The 23315-nt window shown below is 35.2% G+C and overlaps 1 protein-coding gene across 2 annotated transcripts; it reads left to right on the forward strand.

Moving 5' to 3' along the window:
• Positions 1-6260: 6260 nt before the first annotated feature.
• On the forward strand, positions 6261-10813 carry LOC126760006 (uncharacterized). Of its 2 annotated transcripts, none has more exons than XM_050475326.1 (8): positions 6261-6354; positions 6422-6565; positions 6627-6685; positions 6858-7088; positions 7140-7433; positions 7488-7614; positions 7684-7817; positions 7950-10813. In XM_050475326.1, the coding sequence occupies exons 1-8, from the start codon at positions 6270-6272 to the stop codon at positions 8283-8285; spliced, it is 1410 nt and encodes a 469-aa protein (XP_050331283.1). In that variant the 5' UTR covers positions 6261-6269; the 3' UTR covers positions 8286-10813. The 2 variants fall into 2 exon arrangements, with proteins under 2 accessions (XP_050331283.1, XP_050331291.1); XM_050475334.1 differs by having other exon boundaries at positions 6630-6685.
• Positions 10814-23315: the final 12502 nt, after the last annotated feature.

The raw sequence follows: 23315 nt of genomic DNA on the forward strand, positions 1-23315 counted from the left end.
AGTGTATAGATAAAGTGTATATATCAAGTGTAAGCCATATCATTGTATTTCAATGTGTGCTTATAAAACAGTCTCAGTCATATGTATGTATGTACATATGTCCTATAAAGTATATTCCCATGACATTTTATCAATACTTAACGAGCTTAAATAAGTACTGCACACACACATACCTATGTATTTATGTCAACTTAACCGCCTACATATGAAATAATTTACGAGAACCTACAAATAGTTTACGATATTTTTTATCTTTCCCCTCATTTATCCTTTTCAAGTCAGTGTCTGATAGTTTTCTTAATTATGTTGTTTTAGCCAACAATTATTGGCCCATAAATTTTCTTATCTCGGTTTAAATTACAAAATAAAGCCGAATATAAGCGCGCTTACGACACAACAGCAACAAATACTTGCCTGTTGTTTGTGGATAGTCGCATACACACACATACATAGATACATATGTATGTATGTATATAACCATGTACGTGGTGTCAAACAAAAAGAGCGCTGCCCCGCGTAATAACAACAACAATAGCATGTTGTAAAGCGTGTTCAGAATTTTAATTGCAGCTACAAAAACAACAAAAAAGCATGACAATGCAGTGGCAGTGGCAACTCTCTACAATAAAGATTATCTTATCGGCTGGCGCACGCTGCTCGACACCAATCCACCTGTGCGTCAACCGACAGCCAAAAGAGTTGTATATAGATCAACAACAGCTCGCCAGTGCCAAGTTCACACCAAGCTCCGTTAAAACACTTAGAAAGGCTGCCAAATTTAAAAAATTAAAATTACACCCACAAAAAAAAACAATAGCGAAAAGCGTTTTCATAAAAGTAGTGAAAATACTAGGTGCTCAGAGACAGCCCACGCACATACACACTTACACATACATATGTACATATTTGAGTTTAACTAACTCTTGATTACTCAAAAGTTTTACATTTAGTGTTATTAGTGTTATTGTTGTTTTCACTTATTTTCATTTGTTTTGCTATTTGTGATTTTCAATGCCTTTCCAACTTTATGCAAATTTTCCACGTCTACTTTTCGCACCAAACCACTTTCCAAACCATTTCGTTATCATTGTGTGAGTTTTATCCTCTTTCCGTCGTTGGCGCTACATTCACCCACAGCTTTTATTCACTCTTCAATGGTTTTGCTTTGTAATTGCATTTAATTAATGAATGTAATTTAATTAAACTTTAATTGTTGACTTTTGTGCGCTTCAAACTTATCTATTCATTGTTACGCAGCTGGAATAACAAATGAACTGAAAGTAAGCGCAACGACAAACAATATCATTTACCGTTATATTGGACCGTGGGAGGTAACAGTTTCGACAGACATATTCTATATATAACTGATTGTGTGTATATTTGCTTAAAAAGTGAGTTGGTGAGAAGTTACTGACCGATATGATTAATTTGAATATACATATGTATAAGTAAGTAGGCTTGAAATGCTTTTCAATTTACGTATTGTAGTCATAAGTAAATTGAAAACCACCAACCCATTGGAAAAGCAGACATACACGAACTTACATATTTATAGCACAGTTATTTCAAAGTTTCTTTTGATTGCGAAGAATTTTCATAAACTGACTGAGAAATACCCATAACTCTCATTTAAAAGATTTGGGAAAAATCAAGTTTTCTGAAAGAACCCAGACTATAGCGAGAGCGCATTGTATGGATAAAAATAATATTATTATGCACAACTATAGTCTATAATGGTAAGACTTATAAACTGTAAATACTTTTTAAAATGAAGCTAGAAAAAATATAAATACTTGACAAAGCAAAGATTAAGACAGAAATTGTAGGCTTTTATGTTAGTTCATATGTAGTATTGAAGCTCGCAAAATAGCAAACGTGTGAAAATTGCTATCATTGTACAGAGAACGGGTGATCCAAGTGGAGGTGCTTCTTTCAAAAGCCTTTTTTTTACAGATCACGCGTGAGTCGAGTCAAGCTGTCATATTATTTTTGTTCAGTATTATCTTGGCATTTCATCATGGAAAGACTTACGCTAGAACACCGTTCAACGTTATTACAGTTTACAAAAATTCACATTCTGTAAAGAATGAGTTTCACGCGCTTCGCTCAACTTATGGTCAACATAATCGGCCTACTGACTGTGCTATTCGCAACACCAGTACCCATCTTGAGACACAGCATGCATTATTGGGTAATGTTCGACCGAATAGACCATGTCCAGCACGAAATGAAGAAAATATAGCAGCCGTAGTTGAGAGTGTACGCGAAGACCGTGCAGAGTCGATTCGGCGCTGTTCGCAGCAACTCGGACACAAGTGTGGAACGACTGCATTTCACGTCAAGATCTTAAATTGAAAGCGTACAAAATTTAGCTTGTTTAAGAACTGAATCCGCTCAACCTCTCCAAGCGACATCGCTTCGATCTATGGGCTCTTGAAAAGTTCCAAGAAGATCCGACGTTTTCGAGCCAAACTTTGTTCAGCGATGAGGCCCATTTCTGGCTCAATGCAAGCAAGCAAAATTGCCGCATAAGAAACGTAGAGCAACTTGAAGAGTTTCAAGTGTTGCCAATTCGTCCAAAAAAAAAACAGCGGTCAGGTATGGTTTCTGAGCTGGTAGAATCATCGGTCCATATTTCTTCAACAATGATGTCGTGAAATATTTGCTGCCTGAAATTGAAGCTCGTGATCTTGGCAACATTTGGTTTCAACAAAACGGCACCACTTACCACATATCAATCAATGGATTTAGTGAGAGAACACTTCGTTGAACAGATAATTTCACGCTTGGGGCCGGTCGATTGGCCACAAAGATCGTGTGATATCACAACGTTAGACTTTTTCCAGTAAGTATATGTAAAGTCAAAAGTCTATGCGAACAATACCGCCTCGTTTCCGGCCTTTGAGCAAAACATCAAGAATGTCATACGCCAATTACCAATCGAAATGTTGGAACGAGTCATCGAAAATTCAGCCGCGGCCAACATTTGAAAGAGATAATCTCCAAAAAAAAAATGCCAAAGAATGCTTTTTCGAATGATAATAAACATTCCGCAATAAATTAGAAGTATCTTTGCTTTTTCTTTAAAAATGTTGGGATCGTCAAAATGGATCACACTTCAATTAACTTTCGAATGGAAATATAATGGATACTTATAATCATGCCACGTGTTACATCCGAGAATTTTATAAAATTACAAAACATTTATCATCTTCGGTCAGACAAGCAAAAAGGAAAACAAATAACAAATATTTTAAAATAGAAAAATATTATTTCGAAGATACCTTAGCAACCGCAATAAACAAATCTGGTAATTGATTCATAAAAGTTTATAATATATATCTCAAGGTAACTAAAATAAAAACGAAATTATTGTTATTGTTGCTGGCGCAGTCTATATATCATGTACTTAAATACACATGTTATTTATAAATAATGAAAACAATAATAAATAAATTTAGTTCTCTATTTACACATTGCTTTCGCAACACAAAGCTTCAGCGCCTTTCATTAGCCGTTTAATCGATTGCTAATAAGTGAAGAAATATATTTTGAATGCTATAAAAAAATTATAATGCACTAAAATAAAAACAAATAAATAATAATAATGCCAGATTTAATTGTGCAATAAGCAAAAAAATAAAGAAATTTTATTGCTTGCCAAATCATTAGTTTACAAATTGTTTTAGTTTCAGCAGCAGTGAAAGCATTATAAATTGCAATTAATTTGTGGTAAAAGGCGATTAATGATTTTCAGCAATTATTTGAGAAATTTTCCAACAGCGAGAGGGAATTCATAGAAATGGTAAATAATTGCAAAATATCTGAACAGCTGGTGATATATGTGAAATATGTTTGAGAAGAGTGGTTTGGGTATTTTATTGTAATTTTTGTTTGTGTGCACCAGAAAGTACAAGAATAAATTTATTTAATATTTGTATATGAGAGAAATATGGCACTATATTAAATATACATTTATTATTATGATAAGATATTATGAAAACAGGGCCTTATGTCTTCACTCTTCTCTAAAATTATGTTTATTTTCTTTAATCCTAATAAATTTTTGAGAAATAAAACATGCAGATTTCTTATTATTATATCTATACAACTTAATTTATGATTTATCTTTGCCTCAAAAGCGCTTGTTTGGAGCAGAAATAGCATAGTTATTCTCAATTACATTTTCTACCAATTACTCAGTGGGGAATTTTAAACCTAGTACTGATTGTAAATGGTGATCCATTTCGATTTCCCCTACTATTTAAAGAAAAAAAAACAGAAACTTCAAATTAAATGGCGAATGTTTATTAGCATTCGAAAGGACATACTTTGGCACTTATTTTTCGAAGATTATCTCGATAAAATGTTGGCCGCGGCTACATCTCAGATGGTCCATCCGCTGAGTCCAATTTTCGATGGCTCGTTCCAACATTTCGATTGGTAATTGGCGAATGACATTCTTGATGTTTTGTTCCAAGGCCTGAATCGAGGCGGTATTGTTCGCATAGACTTTTGACTTTATATACACTTACTGGAAAAAATCCAACAGTGTGATATCGCACAATCTTGGTGGGCAATCGACAGACCCAAAGCGTAAAAAGGCCTCAAAGTGTGAAAATTCTGAACAAAAATAACCTTTTACGCGTCATATGTCAAAAATAGTCTAACACTAATTTATGAAAGATGTATTGTTGCATTCTCATTTGTAACACCAAAACAGTGCATACACACAAAAAAGTGAATTCTACACCTTTGAAAATGTGTCATTCTCATTTGTAGTCATTTTACTAATTTGCTCGCTGATCTGCACTTTAAAGTATAAGCTTAACACTATTTGGTAGTCAGCATTGCTGTTCATTACAAATGGCGTTACCATAAGTTAGAAAAAAATTGACTACAATACCAATCCACCACTTGCAATTTGATGTATGCCATAAATGCAAATTGCTTTTCTTGCAAAGTATCACAATTATATATATAAAAATTTATATCCTTCTTTTGTCGACTAATTTGGTTTTAACTTGAAAAATTGTTGACAAATTGCTGATTACGTCTATACCCATCTCATACCAATGCGAAAATTCCCTAGAGTAAACTTATGGTTTATTAATTACCCAATCTGGCAATAAATTCTCGCGATGTTCAAAATCGCTTTTAACCGCTCTCTGTCTCCCATCTCATGTATGATCGGCAGTATACACTAACTCGCACATGGATAGAGACAATGTTTGAATGATGGATCATGATGTTTTACAGACACGATTTACCGACGGTTTTTTAATTTGTTTGTATTTGTCTAGAGACAGAAGCGCCTACTTAAATATATTTCAAAATTAATGGTAAGGCAGGAAGTTATTCTTTGTATGTGCACGTCAATTCTTCTATACGAAAAATAAAAATTGTTCATTTTTCGAAAGGTCTAAGACAAAAAAGCGTTTAATCACAATGGTAAAATGTTGAGGCCTATCACTTAGCCACGGACAATTTTATTTCATTTTAAACGAGAAAAAATATGTTGAAAAATAGAAAAATCCAATTATTCCGACATCAGTTTTTGTTTCTATTCAAGTGCTCGCAAGTGTACGTACATCTGTATGTATATAACAAGCGAAATTAACAGTTATTCGTGGCCGCAAAGAAAGGGTTGCCATCAAATAATGCAAGATATACCTTAAGTATGAAATATTTTCATTGACTTATGGTATATTTACATTCCCATACATGGGAGCAAATGTATGTACATACATATGTTACTTGTGCATTTATGAGTAGATATTTGTTTAGTTTTATAATAAAATATTTAGCATAAAAGGTAAAGAATATGTTCAGCAACCACGGATTAATAGTACCTATGCTGTTATGTGCATCTGTATGTATTAAAAAATTGTTGAATAATATATAAATGTTCATCTGTAAAAAGGTGCAAAATTTAATCCCAAACGACAGTATAGTTTAAGAAGAATTTATTTTTCAATTTCAATATTAACAAATACACACCAATAATAATTGGAATTGATGTGGTTTTCTTAATCTGCGGTTATGCGCAATATATGCATTTATCTAAATACAATTAAAATCCCGCATAAATTATTTGCTTTTCGAAACTACTACACATGAAAAAATGCATGGCAATCATGGTGCCATCTCATTTCGCTCATCATGGCTTGCTTTGTCTTCATCTGAAATCAGTCGGGAAATTTCGTGCTTCAACAGACAAAATAACTAAAATTTTTAAAGAAATAAAGAATTGATTAATAAAAACGCAAATGTTGGTGAAAGTGAAAAGTGGGAATGTGATAAAACTCATTGATATAAACACAGATACCAGAGCGAAAGATGTGCGTGATTTCAGTAAGTTTTTTCTTGTTTGTGGGATAGTTAAAGTTTGTGAACCTTTATTGCATTATCATTTCAACAGTTTGTTCAAAATTCGGCATTGCGTACAATATCTCAATAAAATTTCTGGACCGGGATAAAGTTCCAATAGAGGAAGACCAAATAGTATCTACAATTAAGCAGTTTGGAAGTTGCTCCTGTTTTTTGCTAGAAATTTTAGACAAAGGTAAGCTAAGACAAAATCCCAATTATTTGTGCTAATATGAATTACAATGTACAATCTTAAGCAGAAAATAAATTCAATGACAAGGCAATAAGCTCTAGTTTTGAAGCTATCGGAAATGAAGTGAGTATAAAAAATGGGCGTATATGCAGAATATGAACTACTAGCTACATACATCGCATTTGCACGCAAATTAGTCGCATTGTTCATTTGCATTCAATAAATGTTCATATTCTGCTCAGCGAGTATAAAAGATTTGAATGTTTATAAATATTGAGTTGTTGTATTTACATAGGCATTATTGGACTTTCTTAAGGAAGGTGATGGTGCTCATATACTGGAGGAATACAACCAAACAAAAACATTAAGTGATGCCTCACGCCGAATATTGGTGCGTGAAGCTGTAAACTTTCTGCGCAAAGTTTGTGGTAATTATCCATCTCGGCAACAAAAAATAGCTCTTGCAAAAGCCATTATCGCCAATTTTCCAGTTTACAAATGCAGCGCAAGCGAGATAGGAGGAATTGTAAGTGAGTTTTTTTAATACGGACGGCGATTATAATCTTTTTTTTCACAGGATCTCTTTTACAATCCCGCGGAAAATTCAGGATACCTGGTTTCAAAGCTAAAAAATTTTAATAGAAAAAGGCGCACGAATCTTAGCCAGAGTTCAAGTGAATCAAATACAGATGGACGTAAGAGCACAGCAGAGGAATTTGATGTAGATTTCTTCAGAAATTGTGTCGTTGGAGGGAACTCTGAAGATATAAAGCAAAAATTGAAAACAACGCTGAATGAGAGAATTCGATATTGCACCCTACATCTTGATGTTTTGAAAGCTTTTCCGATTTTTCGATACGATCCATCCCTGGTATATAAGACAACATTTGTAAAATAATCTTTATTACTAGTAAACAATTTTCAGATTTCATTCGATTTTGAACTGCGCTACAATCGTTTAATAGCCAACAGCCTAATTACTTCTTGGCGAAGTTATTTAAAATTCACAGGAGACGTTTTGAAAGATACTATTGGAAGCTGTTTAATACCAGGTGAGCATCTTCACTTAGGAAATACATATGTATGTATTAAAAATTCTGATTTAAATTTTGAATTTTTAGAGTGGTTTATTGAAATCAAACCGTTTTTACATCTGCTACGACTACTACCTTCATTTACACTACGCTCAAAGGAAAATAAACAAAAACGAGTAAATTTCGAATCAACCATCAATAAATTTATAAATTTTCAGAATGTAAGTATGTATGGAGTAACGTTTGCGATAAAACTATAACTGTTGTCCTGCTTTTATTCAAATTTAAATTATAAAGTAGCAATAATTTGTCCTATAAGAAAACCAATAATTTAACTATCTTTATAATTTTAGATAAATACACCCATAGACGACTTCGAATTACACAGCAAGCAGCCCACAATCGTAGCATCTGGAAAAAGTACGGAGGAAATTGTTCAGTATTTTATTTTAATTGACGGTAAAGCTTTACATGTGCCTATAACATATACTTTCATTGAGGTATTTGATTTATATTTTAAGTCATTTTATGTATTCCATATAGAATTCGATCCAGCATTGTCAAACTTTTTAAAATTTTTTTCTAAGTTCATTTACAAAGTTGAACCGAATGTAAAGTGTTCTAATCGAGTTCTTGAGATCTATATGAAGTTCAAAAGCAAAATTGATGCTGAACGATCAGTAATTTAAAAAATGGGATATTTTTGTTTTATATGTAAGAAACTCTTTGAAAAATTATCATTTGTTGTCTTTCATTTAAGACACGAGCATTTTCTTTCTGAAAGGCATGGTTTACAGCTGGCTTGTGCATCTTCCGAAAACTGTAAAAAGACTTTTTGTACATTTAATTCATTACGTCGACATTCTTCACAATGTGATATTGATAAAAATACGAAAACTGTTTGTGAGGACAACCAAAGCTCACAAAATGGCATCGATCTAAATACAAACCCCGGATGCTCAAACGCATTAACTAATTTGCATTGCCCGAGTGAAGAATCCCCTCCTGCATCATTACAAAATGATGAATCATTATCGTACTTATCAGTATTTTGTGAACAGTTGAGCATCAATGCTAATACAGAAGCCAGTGCAAACAAATTAATTAAGCACTTTGAAAATGCTTTTTTCGAAGGTATAGAAGAGTTAAAGAGCTATATTTTATGTGCACACAGTGAAATACAAACGAGACATTTCCAAATGAATTGCGATAGATTCAAAGTTTCTTATAAAAATAAGTTAAGTAAATACTCAAGTAAATTTAAAAGAGAGGGTATAATTTCAAAATCGGCTCATTTTGTACAACCCATACCTTGCTCTCTAGGAGGTCGCTGGATAATGAAAAAAAGAAGGGATTGTAATTCTTTAGTTAGAGTTTTCGTTCAAACGTACTTTCAATATATTCCGATAATCGAAACACTAAGAAATCTTTTTAAAAATGAGCTCTTTACGAATTTGTATTTTAATAATGATCACACGTGCAGTTTAGAGATGCTAGAGAATTTTTGCTGTTCAGAGAATTTCAGTTCATCCAATTTTTTTCAGCAGAATCCAAACGCTTTACAAATTCAAATTTTTTATGATGATTTTGAAATTGTTAATCCGCTGGGAAGCAAAAAGGGTTTGCATAAAATCGGTGCACTATATTTTACAATTAGAAATTTACCGTATCAGTACAATTCAAAGTTGGAGAATATTCACTTGTTGGCTCTTTTTAATTGCGCATATTTAAAAAATGAAAATGTTACTTTCAATGATATTCTTCATCCAATTGTAAAGGATCTACTAGTTCTTGAAAGCGTAGGGCTTAATGTTAATGGGATTAATCTAAAAGGTACCATCGTTTCTATAGCACATGACAATTTAGGTGCGAATACATGTCTAGGTTTTGTCACTTCGTTTCGTGCAAAGCATTACTGCAGATTCTGTACCGCAAGCCGTGAGGAAGCTAGTCATACCTTGGAGGAAAATCCTCAGCTTTTAAGGAAAAAGACTGAATATGATAAAATGCTTTCTGTAGGTACACATGCTGATAATTCTGAGTTGGAAGCTTCGAAAGGTGTAAAGGAATTATCGGCATTTAATCAATTAACTTTTTACCACAGCATAGAAAACAATAACGTTGATGTAATGCATGATGTTTTGGAAGGTGCTGTTCCCTTTATTTTAAAACACTTTTTTGAAAAGGTAATACAGGAAAAAATTCTTTCAATTGATAATATAAACTATAAAATACAGACTTTTCATTTTGGGTTTTTGTATAGGACTGAAGTTCCCCCAAAGGTTGTTATAAAAAAATCAAACACTTCAATAGGACTAACTGCTTCTCAAAATTTATGCCTCATAATACATTTTCCACTAATTTTCTTCGATATTCAGTCGCGTTTGCCAAATTTATGGCACGGAGTAATTTCATTGTTAAAAATTATTAATATAGTCATGTCTCCAATTATTCATAAAAAGTATATTGAAGTATTAAAAGAAAACATAAAAGATCATCTTAAATGTATTATACAACAATATAAAGTAAATTTGTTACCTAAACACCACTTTTTAACGCACTACCCATCGGTTATTAGAAAGTTAGGTCCTGTTGTCCATACATGGGCCATGAGATATGAGGCTAAACATCATGAAATTCTAAGGCAGGCGAAACTCACAAATAATTTTCAAAACATATGTAAATCGCTAGCGAAAAAGTATCAGATGAAAATGAGCGTGCTGTGGAAAGCGACTTTAATAAATGCATTATCAGTAGGGAGAAAAAGTTTTATAAATAGTACTAATCTAAATGAAAATGTAAAATTTTGTCTATCAAAGGTTTTACCAGAATACGAAACATGTAACATATATTCTTCAACTTGGATTGAATATAAATACGGATATCGTTATAGAACTGACTTTATGCTTTATTTGAAACGAGAAAACGAAACGCTTATATTTGCACAAATAAAAGATATTTATATTATTAATAATAATATATTATTTTATGTTCAATATTATACTACCACAACTTTTGATGATATTCTTAATATTTACGAGGTGTCTCCTTCGAAAAATAAGGAGATAATCCCCTTTGACAACCTGAAATTTAAAAAGCCTTATGATTGTTATCATATTAATTCTAATATATACATAATAATAACGGATGTAATTTTTATCTAAATAATATATGTAAATAGTTTTTGAACTGAATAAAAAATGAATTAAAAACGAGTTTCGTTTCATTCCAGCCTTTATGTGGGGGCAAATTTTGGGGAATAGTTAAGAGTTAAAATTACACCTTTTAGTGTAAATTTTTTTTGCACTTTATTGGAGCTAAAACTGCACTCAAAATTTAAGACTTAATAGAGTTAAAATTACACTTTTTAGTGTAATTCTTATTAACACTTGTGGAGTTAAACTTTAAGGTTTGTGTGTAAACTTGCTATGTTATTTATTTTGACTCCTTTTGGTGTTAAGTTTATAAATGCTGTTTTGACACCAAAACTTTTGTGTGTATGTATGTGCATATAAATGATCAGTATGTTGAGCTTAGTCGATTTAGCCATGTCCGTCTGTCTATATATATATATATGGTTTTGAAATTTTGCAAACCTCATTTTCTCTTCAAGAAGCTGCTCATTTACCGGAACTGCCGATATCGGACCCCTATAACATATAACAGCCATATAAACTGAATGATCGGAATCCAAACTTTCACATTTGACAATGTATCTTCACAAAAGTTGTCACAGGTTATTTTCGAAGATAATAATGTAATATCGAAAGAAATTGTTCACGGCTCACTATAGCATGGAGTTAAAATCACACTTTAAGGTGCTGTTTACAAATACTCCGCATTAGTGTCAAACTTGCTCCTTTTAGTGTTATTTATTTTGACTCCTTTTGGTGTTAAGTTTACACCTTTTTTAGTTTATATATACAGCAACACCGAAGAGATCTGCAGCAATCAATGCATTTGCTATCACTGTGTCAGGTAGACAGTTCAATTCTCTGTCGCGGCAATTAATGTTACAACATGCGTACAAGCGTTTGTGTTTACTATGTGCGTATGTAGATGAGTATAGTAAGCGCCGCGCGGCATTGAAAGCGAACTTGCTGCCTCTTGATCCTCGCGACTGGTAATCAGAAACTGTGTTTGTCCACGGCGCAGTGTTAAATGACGGCACAATAATATTTTTTATTCTACTCAACTTGATTGTTGATCGGCTCGCCAGTTAGTCGAAAGCAAACGCCTCTGTCGCATGTCATTTATGGTGTTTTTTCTTCATTTCTTTTCATTTTCAGCCAACTTAGCGCTCAATTGGCCGTTTAGTCGCGCATCTTCTGGTGTCCATCTGTTAACTGCATTGCATATGTTTGTGTATATGTGTATGCATGTTAGCAGTACGACCCAATGCTTGTTCTTAAATACACTCTTAATTGTTTTATCTTCAGTTAACCTTTTTTTGATTTTTTCCCCTTTACCGATATTGATTTGAGCAGTGGTGATCATTAACATTTTAAAGATTTTTATCGTTCTACATGGCGCAAGTCTTTGTTTTATATCGAACATAAGCCTTGGTTGACGCAATATACATACATGCATGTGTGTGTGTGTGAGTTTGTTGCGCATCTGAATTTTTGTGGCTTGTCAAACATGCGCTTTTATTGTTATAGCCCGTCCGTAGTCCCTTTTTCCCAATTTGTGTAAACAATTAAATTGATAATGAAGTCGATCGGTGTGGAACACTTTCCTTAGCTGAGTCGATATGAAGCATAAGTTCATCATATTTAGTATTTTATTGGTCGTAACTAACTAACTACAGGTGATGGGTGTAATTTCGATATTGACTCCGCATCACTTGTAATAATAAAAGATAATGTAGTATACTAAATCAAAATAAGGTATACACCTACATATGTATATATTTAAAAACAAATACAAATTTTCGTCAAGTCAATTGTTACTTTTAGTCAGTGTACTTTTGACCCACCAGTAAAGCATAGTTTGCATTTTAAACCAACGACAGTCGGGTCTCCGTAGCCGGAACGAACCCGTAGTTTTATCCGGCCAACCGTGAACTCGGCATAATTCTGCCGCTACAATAACAACAATGCTTTGATTGTATATTTCTAAATATGAAAAAATATATGATTCCCCCAGTCGTTCAGATATATGTAGTATAGTCAGTATAGATGGATACCGAATATAGACTGTCAAAAAATATTTCAAAAAAATATTTAAAAATGAGCACACGAAACACATTAGCAACAATTCCAACACACGTTTTTAAGTTTTAGAGCTGCAGAAGACTAAATTTTGATTAATGTACGCCAGTTCGCTCTGACGAATCTAGCATCTCTCTCCCTATTCAAGTGTCAAACTACTCCCTGATCTAATAAACCGACATATCTTGAATAAGACATATTATACAGCAAATATTATTAATATCTCAAGCTTAGAAAAAGAAGCGAAAGAGATTGTTTTTTGGTGAACCAGGGCAAGATAAAGTACCTGGAAATCATATACAAAGATTCCTCTCGTCTTGGGAACTACTTCACTATAGGCAGCTATACATTTGAAAAAGTCAGGGACATTAAACATCTCGGAACCAGCATAAATTATACAAATAATCTAAGCCTGGATATCAAGCAGAGTAACTTTTGCCAACAGGTGTTACTTTGGGATCGGTAGGCAATTGAGAACCATATCCATAATTCGACGAATAAAAATTACTGACTAAAAGTCTCTCATTATTCTCGTCCTAGATGTTTCTTAGCAGAAAAATGGACGATGACGACACGAAATGAGAAAGCACTTGTAGCATTCGAGTGAGCTGTTCTTCCCAAGCTCTTTGGATCCACCCGGCCAATATCGGCCGGCTAATATCGATAGAATTCATACTAATTCATATAGTAAGATCTAAGGAAAAACGGCAACAGAAAAACGGATGTTTCAGAGTGGAGCGCTCGACCGATTGAACACCATTCGAAATGGTGACTTGATCCGATACGGAGTGAAACGAACTATGCTTTCGTAAAAAATATGCCGAAAAACGAGAAGTAATACATTTTTGACGTCACATGTAATGAAGACTAGAATCGGACATTGATTTAAATCAAAAGTATCCGATGTGACGACTGTATAACTTATCAGAGCCGTAGGGAGGAACTCGCGACCCGGGAAGAATATAGGATGCGGGTCCTCCGAACCTTCTAATTATTGAGTATAAATTATTGCAAAGCACCAGGCGCTCCTAAGAACTTCGATTCCGGGATGAACTGTCCTCGTTTCTACCCTCCTCTCGTTCACTCTTACTTTATGTATACGTGAGCTAAATAAAATATAATAATATTGGTATATACAATAAAATCCTTCATTTGAAGCCCCTAAACTTGAAGAGTAATTTCTGGACTTAAACCAAAACAACAAAGCAAACGAAACTTTAAGACACAGCGTAATTGCGACAGAATCAGAAGCACTTGGAGTTTAATTAAGTTGAACTAATGCAGTAATGCGGAATACTTGAAGCACGCCGTACATCAACGCTTGACTCGGCTGAGGAAATCTCGCGGACTCTCGAATATAATCACAATTACAAGGAATAAATCCAGAAGCCGCCGAAGCAACGAGAGCAAAGCACCAAAGAGTAGCGAAATGAAACACAAAATTGCTGCTATGCAATCGACAAACTGACCACAGACCAGTTATTGAAAACAAGAACAACGCGAGACTTAATGCAATGGTGGAGTAACAACAACAACAATGCCATGAAACAAACTTAAGACAAACGCACAGGTTGAAATTGTCAGAGAACTGCGTCTCAGCGGGTGCCAAATATTGGACTGCAGCTTCCTTTAGCTGTCTTGATGCTCCACATTCCGTACACACGTATGTATCTATGTACATATGTCTATGTTGAACTGCAGAGCGCAGCAGACGGACTGCAATCGGAGGCGACAACTCAAGTTTACCAAATCGCTGCGATGGTGCACGTTTGTTGCTAAATGAATGGCCTACGTGTGTGTGCGTGATTGCTGCTAGCCTTGCCAATATTGTCGTCTGTATTTTTATTTATGTACGCAACGCTAACATCCTCTGCAATGTCCCAACTATAGCAACAAATACGCGTAAACTTTATTGTTCACAGCAAAAGCCATCGCAGAACTACGCCCGCCTTCACCAACACACATATGTACCTAAATACGTATGTACATAATTTTATATAGATACATATGTACATACATACATATGTAGATATGTATATAGCACTTGGTAGGTGGAGGCAAAGTGGTCTGCAAGATGTGCCAAGACAATACAAGCTTGTTAAGCCTGGTTAACCAACACATACAAATCTACATATACACACATGCATAAGTATGCAGGCTAATACACTCCTTCATATGAACACTTGTTAAATTGGTCAAAGCAAGAAATCATTGTTCGTCATTCAACGCCTTGTAGCACACGCACACCCACATTATTTGTGGCCTACAGCCAATCGCTCCACCACCAATACCAATGAAGTTCGTCCGGCCGGACATAAAATACTCCTGCATTGGCTGTCTAATATTTACCGTATATTGCGCCAATACTGCGTGGCATCGTTAAGTTGGTAAAATTAAAGCTTCAGCCGACTCATTCGCTGCCTTCGTCTTTCACTGCTTTGACTTCTGCTGTTAATCTCCATTTTTTGTTTGCGCCAACTCAAGCAGCAGCCAACAGCAATAACAACAGCGAAAGCAACATTGTCTCAAGCCTTATTGACAGCAGTTGCCAACAGCGCTGCAACAGCATGAGTAGCTCTTGTGTTTTTATGTTACACTCGCGAGCTGGGACACACATCAATTGTCTGTCGTGATGTTCGGCGAGGTGTCCACAAGTACGAACGCTTTACAGTTGCCATTAAAATGTTAAATTTGTAACGAGACAGGCACACACTGGTGCTCGTCTTTTCTTCGTTTGCTTCGTCGTCATTGCCGTCGCCATGTTAAAGCACACCATACTTTTTGTAGATGTGTGTTTGCGTGTGTATGCATGCGTGTAAGTTTGTGTGTGGTATGTTCTGGCTATTATTTATGACCATTTGTCGGGATTGAGGTGGAGACTTTGTGTTTAAATTAAAACAAAAATGGCTGCCACATTTTAGCTTTTCAATTTGTGCGTATCACTCGTAAAATGTCGATTAAGTTGTTGGCTCTGCGGCATTAATGCAACTTATTACATTGTAACTGCACATACATATGTATATACATACATACATATGTATGTAAATAGTATTATAACATATGTAGATTCGCATATTTAAATACTGCAGCTCTTTTGACTTTGTCGCTAAAGTGCAAATAAAGGGACAAATACGCATTGCCAAGAAATCCATTGTCAAACAAATGATGATCAACACGTCAATAAAATAAAGGAATTATTGCTAGAGGATCGACGATTAACAGTCAAAGATCTTACTGGCATCGTTGGAATATTGGAAGGATCAGTGAAAACATTTTGAAAGATCATTTGGTCATAAGCACGATTGGTTCCAAAATCACTAAATTTTTTCGATAACAGTGTAGCGGTAACGTCTGTGAAACAATGCTTTCCGACTACCAGGATGTCATGAAACGTAATATTACTGGCTAAGAGTCCTGGATCCATGCTTACGACTCGGAAACAGACGTTCAAACGGCCGAATACCGTGATAAAGGTGAGCCGAAGCCGAAACAAACCACGTCAAAGCAGGTGAAAAATCAAGGTTATGTTGACAGTTCTCTACGATTATCGGGGTATGATGCACTCCGAATTCCTTCCCACCGTCAAACTATCAACAAGGAATACTATTAGAGTATTACGCGTCCTTTGAGCGAAGCCATTCGTGAAAAGAGACCGGAGTTATGGACCGACAACTCTTGGTTTTTGCACCATGATAAAGCACCGTCGCATACTGCATTGATTTTTGGTGAGTTTTTCGCCAAATGTTCAACCAATATCGTGCCACAACCACCGTACGAGTGTTGGCCTGAGTTAGCTCCATGTGACTTCTGGCTATTCAGATAACACAAATGATGTCACAAAAAATAAGAATACTCATTTATTGTCTTAAATGAACGAATTGCTCTGAATTAACTTGAATTGTTTAACTATTTTCTATGAAACTATTTTCGTAAATAAAGATGTTGAACACCAAAATACCACAATTGACATAACCTCAAACAATCTATCTACAATCATAAGAAAGATTTAAAGCTATTGCTTCACTTGCCCACCACGAACTTATTAGCACTTTACGTAAGGAGGGTGCTCTTTAACCCTTAGAGCAAAATCCTTACTGGATTTCAAAAATCACGTCCAACTAAACACCTTAAAATGCGATTTCATTTCATAAATTACACACCACATTAACATAAATGATTTCAACTTTTGATATTGAAACCAAGCAATAAGGGTGACAAAGCGTACAGCCGAACTGTCAGGCCGATTGAACATATGTCAAACTTCCCACAATAATCTAGAGGCGTCCGAAGTTTTACAGCGTCACACCCCCCGCGAAAATAAAAAAAGGCAACGATGTCGCTTAAATGGGTGCTGAAGTTTATAGCCTTTCTCGCATGACTTCAGCAATGACTTTTACACTGCCGGTGGCTGTGTTGCATGTGGCACACGACTACTTGTTTATTTGCCTAAGACACCGTGTAATGCCGGATTTAAATTATGCAAACGCAAAGTGGAGAAAATCATCTGCTCCGAGCGCAAATGTAAGCGAGAAGCGATAGAATCGCATTTAGTGGATTTATGACATTAGCATTTAATAGCATTTGGCTATTTACATATGTTAATGCTATACATACTATGCAAATATGTATGTATGCATGTATGCGTATTTGTATATAAAGCAATGAATATTTGCAGCGGGTTTTGGTGATTATAATATCTTTGAATGATTTGTATATTTTATGATTTATAAAACAAAAATAAAATGTTAAACGTTGTAACTCATGAATAATATTAGCGGTTATTTACATAAATATCGTGTCAAATATATATAAGTATATACATATACATATATAATTCCATGGATTTGTATATGCATATGTACATATGTATATTTGTAATAAATTTACAGTAGTAACGTCAGCCACTTGCTTAGTCATCATAATGACAGAAATGAGCACTAAATTGCCGGCACCTCAGTGGTTCCTGGCGTCCCTCTGTATACACCACATACATACATACACACATGCAATATGTACATACTCATGTGCTTTAATCCACAGCTGATTACTTTCGGCGATTAATCAGATTGAAATCAACTGGAATTTATTCATTAGCAAATATTTGCGTTGGCTGCAGTCACCCCCAACTCGTCGTGAACTTACCACCCGGTTAGTGTAATGTCGGCACACAGGGTGTCGCATTAAAATCTACGACATTTTCAAAGCATAAGTATGGGCAATAACTCGGCGATATTTATGTATGTATATATTTTTGTGAGCGTGTTTGTGTGAATTTGAAAGCGTGTTTTATAAATCCGCATGCAATTAGCGCCTTTTTGACCGAAATGATTAAACCACCAAAAACACATACAAACATATGCACATGTTGGCATTTGCCTAAATCTGTACATCGGTAAATATGTACATATGTACGCTTCACTTGTGTCTTGGCTATGTATTTTGTGAGCAAAGTTAATCTTGATTAATTAAATGCGACTTTCATTCACTCCTCGCATTTATCAAAATGTCACATTTGCGTCAAACACCTGATTAGCATTTGCGTGCTGCAGTCAGCATATTTACTATCGGGTGATTTTTTTGAGGTTAGGATTTTCATGCATTAGTATTTGACAGATCACGTGGGATTTCAGACATGGTGTCAAAGAGAAAGATGCTCAGTATGCTTTGACATTTCATCATGAATAGACTTACTAACGAGCAACGCTTGCAAATCATTGAATTTTATTACCAAAATCAGTGTTCGGTTCGAAATGTGTTTCGCGCTTTACGTCCGATTTATTTTTGTTCAGCGATGAGGCTCATTTCTGGTTGAATGGCTACGTAAATAAGCAAAATTGCCGCATTTGGGGTGAAGAGCAACCAGAAGCCGTTCAAGAACTGCCCATGCATCCCGAAAAATGCACTGTTTGGTGTGGTTTGTACGCTGGTGGAATCATTGGACCGTATTTTTTCAAAGATGCTGTTGGACGCAACGTTACGGTGAATGGCGATCGCTATCGTTCGATGCTAACAAACTTTTTGTTGCCAAAAATGGAAGAACTGAACTTGGTTGACATGTGGTTTCAACAAGATGGCGCTACATGCCACACAGCTCGCGATTCTATGGCCATTTTGAGGGAAAACTTCGGAGAACAATTCATCTCAAGAAATGGACCCGTAAGTTGGCCACCAAGATCATGCGATTTAACGCCTTTAGACTATTTTTTGTGGGGCTACGTCAAGTCTAAAGTCTACAGAAATAAGCCAGCAACTATTCCAGCTTTGGAAGACAACATTTCCGAAGAAATTCGGGCTATTCCGGCCGAAATGCTCGAAAAAGTTGCCCAAAATTGGACTTTCCGAATGGACCACCTAAGACGCAGCCGCGGTCAACATTTAAATGAAATTATCTTCAAAAAGTAAATGTCATGAACCAATCTAACGTTTCAAATAAAGAACCGATGAGATTTTGCAAATTTTATGCGTTTTTTTTTTTAAAAAAAGTTATCAAGCTCTTAAAAAATCACCCGATACTTGTATACACTAAACATTATAATATATGTAAATATGAATAAATTTGTATATACATATGTATATATTTTGCACAGCAGCACACTCGGCCACTAATCCACCGAGTATTCCCTTTGATATTTCAAAAGGTTCACCAAAATACAAATATATAAAGTCTAAATATTATGCTAATCTTTGGCAAAACAAGTTGGAAATCGTATAGGCAATTTATGATAAGCATAACAGTTATTTTAATTAACATAATCATAACAATACTGACACTATTGCTAGGAGCACAATGATTAATGCAATCACAATTAATAATAAAACTTATTCCCGCACAAGTTCTACAACTGTTTTATAATTACTAATACTACCTCGTACGGATACGTGAACTGGGCGAACTACCGCCAATTTTAGAATTCGAATAATTTCATTGAATTCGTGAGAAATGCATATAACAATGGTTTATACAACTTTTGTAAAGACAGCTACTGTCGACTTTTGTCAATATATTCGGATATTGCAGGGTTGCCTTGGGCAAAATTCGATATCAAATTTCGTGAATATATCTTCTCAATACAAAAGTTTTCCACACAATCATCATTGATTTTGATCGGCCAGGTGCTACGAGTATATCCTGCAGTGTTGCGATATTGGTCGTTCAGGCAAATGAGTAGCTTCATGGGGAGAATGATGTATGCAAAATTCCAGATCCATATATTAAAAACTGAGGAACTAGTTCGCATATATACAGACGGACACACAGAAGAATATTGCTAAATCGACTCAGCTCGTTATTCTGATCTTTTCTAAATATATAGCCGTTTCCTTGTGGGTGCAAAAACTACCTGACAATTCTCATATACTCTGTTAAGGGTATAAAAATAAAACACTTAAAATCGAGTAAAAACTCATACATTTCGACCATGACCTCTGAAATATTAAACTTTTACCTCAGCTAACCTAGTAGATAGGCCGAGATGTTCGTATCGTTTCTATCACAGGAAATCACTTCATCTGTTTTATAGCTAGACTTAACCTCCAAAATGCACAAGTATAAATTTTACAATGATTGATTCTTAAGTTACAGCAAATTTGGAAAATAGTAAGATGCTAATAAAACAAAATCGTTCAAAACTTTGCTCAATAATATCTTACTTTCTATTTTCAGGAATTATTCAAAACGTTAGGTGGATTTCAGAATATTAAAAAATCGATTTTATTTTTTTCTCTCATTAAATAGCTTAAAATATCCTCTCAAAATATTTTCTTTTGAAAATATTAAAAAATCGATTTTGTTTTTCTCTCATTAATTAGCTTAATTCAATTTTCGATCGACTAAAATTTTAAAAGACGTCAGTACAGGGCTTTAATGTTTATCTCCGTCAGAATCGGGAAGGACCTCTCCGAGCCGTTCGATATCAAACAAGGTTTCAGACAATGCGACTCTCTTTCGTGTGACTTCTTCAAGTCATAACTTCGAAGTTGTCGATAATTTCGTCTGCCAACGTCCAAATCCAACGCAGGATATCTCTTGCCAACAGGGGCTACTTCGGACTAAATAGGCAATTGAGAAGTAAAGTCCTCTCTCGACGAACAAAAACAAAACTCTATAAGTCACTCATTATTCCCGTGCTGCTATATGGTGCAGAGTCTTGGACGATGTCAACATCTGATGAGTCGACGTTGCGAGTTTTCGAGAGAAAAGTTCTGCGAAAGATTTATGGGTCTTTGCGCGTTGGCCACGGCGAATATCGCATTCGATTGAACAATGAGCTGTATGAGATATACGACGACATTGACATAGTTCAGAGAATTAAAAGTCAGCGGCTACGCTAGCTAGGTCATGTGTGTTCCGAATGGACGAAAACACATACATAATGTAATATTCATCACCAGAGGTCCCTTACATTATTGCAGGGCTTAAACCCACTCTACCCCAGCAATTTATTTAATTTTGTACCCAAAGTTTTCAGCTTCGATTCACTGCAAGGATAAATCTCATAAATTCACTTTAATCCGCGCGGTCTGGTCAATTATGTCAATAAATGTTGATGGAATGACAAGTGAATTTGCAGCCTTCGCTTAGCTCCAACATACATGTACAAACGTATGTATGTATATTTACATTAGTTTCATGTCAACCCCTTCGTTGTGGTTTCAATTAACATATTCACCCCTTTCTAATACACTCAATGTCAAAAAAAAATAAGGTGGACATGTTTATATTATTTGTGTGCGTTCATATAGTGTGTATGTAGGCATGCGTATACAGTTCCTCGCTAAGAGCAGAACCACATCATGAACTGGGACAAACCACGTTACGTTGTAACCAACACTAGTGACCGAAATGTTCTTAACATACGAAAAAATATAGTTCCATTAGCATTGCAATATCATGGGACAAGACCATCTAACAATCTACTTCGTTTAGTCCAACGAATACTCTAATAACCCTAGACCATCAATTATTATTGTAGTTATTCTTGAAAAAGCAAATACCGTCCCTGGCTCTATAAAAGAAAAGTAGGAACTGTGCCCGACCAGTGCTTTGGCGACTCTCGCGCCGCGATGTGATGTGATTTAGAAGTCAAAAGGTGATGACCTCATGGTAAGCTGGCTGCCAGCTGGCTCTATATAAGTAAAGCAGGCACCGTGCCTGGCCAGTGCTTCGGTGACTCTCGCGTCGCGATGTGATGTGTTTGAAAAGGCATGAGATGACCTCACGGTAAGCTAAAGCAGGCACCGCGCCGAGAAGTGAGTTGATAACCAAACAATCACGAAAAGGCAATGTTCAACTTTTGTCATAGTCCGGTTTAATATAAAATGCAGTTAGATATGTAACCAGGTCTGCTTCCAAGCATAGTTCATTTGGACCACCTGGTCTTCTTTAACTTTTGCAGGGTTAATCTAATCATGTTTACAATCAATATATGTATGTACATATGTATAATACTTATGGCACCGACGAAAACAGTTTCCACTGTTTATTAAGTGTCAAATTAGCTCGTTGTGATGAATTGATTTTTTTCAAAATTTAATTAAAGTGTTAAAATGCTTTAAAGACGTTTACAAATTGACCTTAGTACACAAGATATGACCAGACAAAAAAGTTTTCGTTGATAGGACGCCAGTAACTTGCGGAGGCGGAGGGATATCGATACTGCATTTGCGTTAAAAGGTCGAAGAAGAGAATATTGAATGGATTTCTTTATAAATATTGGCCTAAATGCAATTTCATAAATCAATCTATTCGTTTAGAACTGGCTACAAATTATCATCGAAAGATTTGACTGCTTGGCCCATCAATGAAAATTTTAACATGTTTTAGATCAATTTCGAACGGCTTAGAGGCTTTTGGAAAGATTTTTTGTGTCAGAAGAAGTTTCGAAGAATAAACTTTATATGTCGTATAGTCAATAATGTTCTAGGAAAAATCGAACGCGAGGGCTTCAAGCTCACGAAACTGGGTAGATAGTCTTACTAAGGCTATGATGGACGTGAGCTACTAGAAAAATACTTAAAATATGCATATAAGTCATATACCGAAAAAATATATTTCGAAACATCACAACAACTTTAAATTAAACTAATACAACTCAACAAAGACTGTAATCGATTATGGAAACTATAAAAATGCATTACAAATATAAATACACACAGACACATACTTTTTCTATAATATTAGAGGGAAGTGTAGTATTTTGAAAGCATATCGTAGCTCAATTTCAAAAGCATTAATTTCAAATCCACCAACTGGTGCCACCAAGTCTGGCGCGTAATCGATGCAACTTTGACGTGTCTACGTGACAGCGTAGCTAATCACATGCTACATATCATTAGGCTATCAAAAAGCGCCTATCAATACATACCGCCTCCTCGCCCGCCCATATACGATGAAGAAAAGCAGTAACCCCCTACAAGGCGTAAAATTCGGCATTATGTTGAAAGGCGCACAAAGCGGCAATCACACCGAATTTGTTACGTTCTTCATTAATTTCAAAATTTTAATTT

This window comes from Bactrocera neohumeralis, chromosome 2 (assembly GCF_024586455.1).
Source record: "Bactrocera neohumeralis isolate Rockhampton chromosome 2, APGP_CSIRO_Bneo_wtdbg2-racon-allhic-juicebox.fasta_v2, whole genome shotgun sequence".
NCBI classification, from domain to species: domain Eukaryota; kingdom Metazoa; phylum Arthropoda; class Insecta; order Diptera; family Tephritidae; genus Bactrocera; species Bactrocera neohumeralis.

What these genes read in the sequence shown, in the direction of transcription:
- LOC126760006 (XM_050475326.1), top strand. Translation starts at nt 6,270, where the DNA reads ATGTTGGTGAAAGTGAAAAGTGGGAATGTGATAAAACTCATTGATATA. An exon ending in TTGAAGCTATCGGAAATGAA is followed by an intron (nt 6,686 to 6,857) that starts GTGAGTATAAAA and finishes GTATTTACATAG; the next exon opens with GCATTATTGGACTTTCTTAA. An exon ending in CAAGCGAGATAGGAGGAATT is followed by an intron (nt 7,089 to 7,139) that starts GTAAGTGAGTTT and finishes TTTTTTTCACAG; the next exon opens with GATCTCTTTTACAATCCCGC.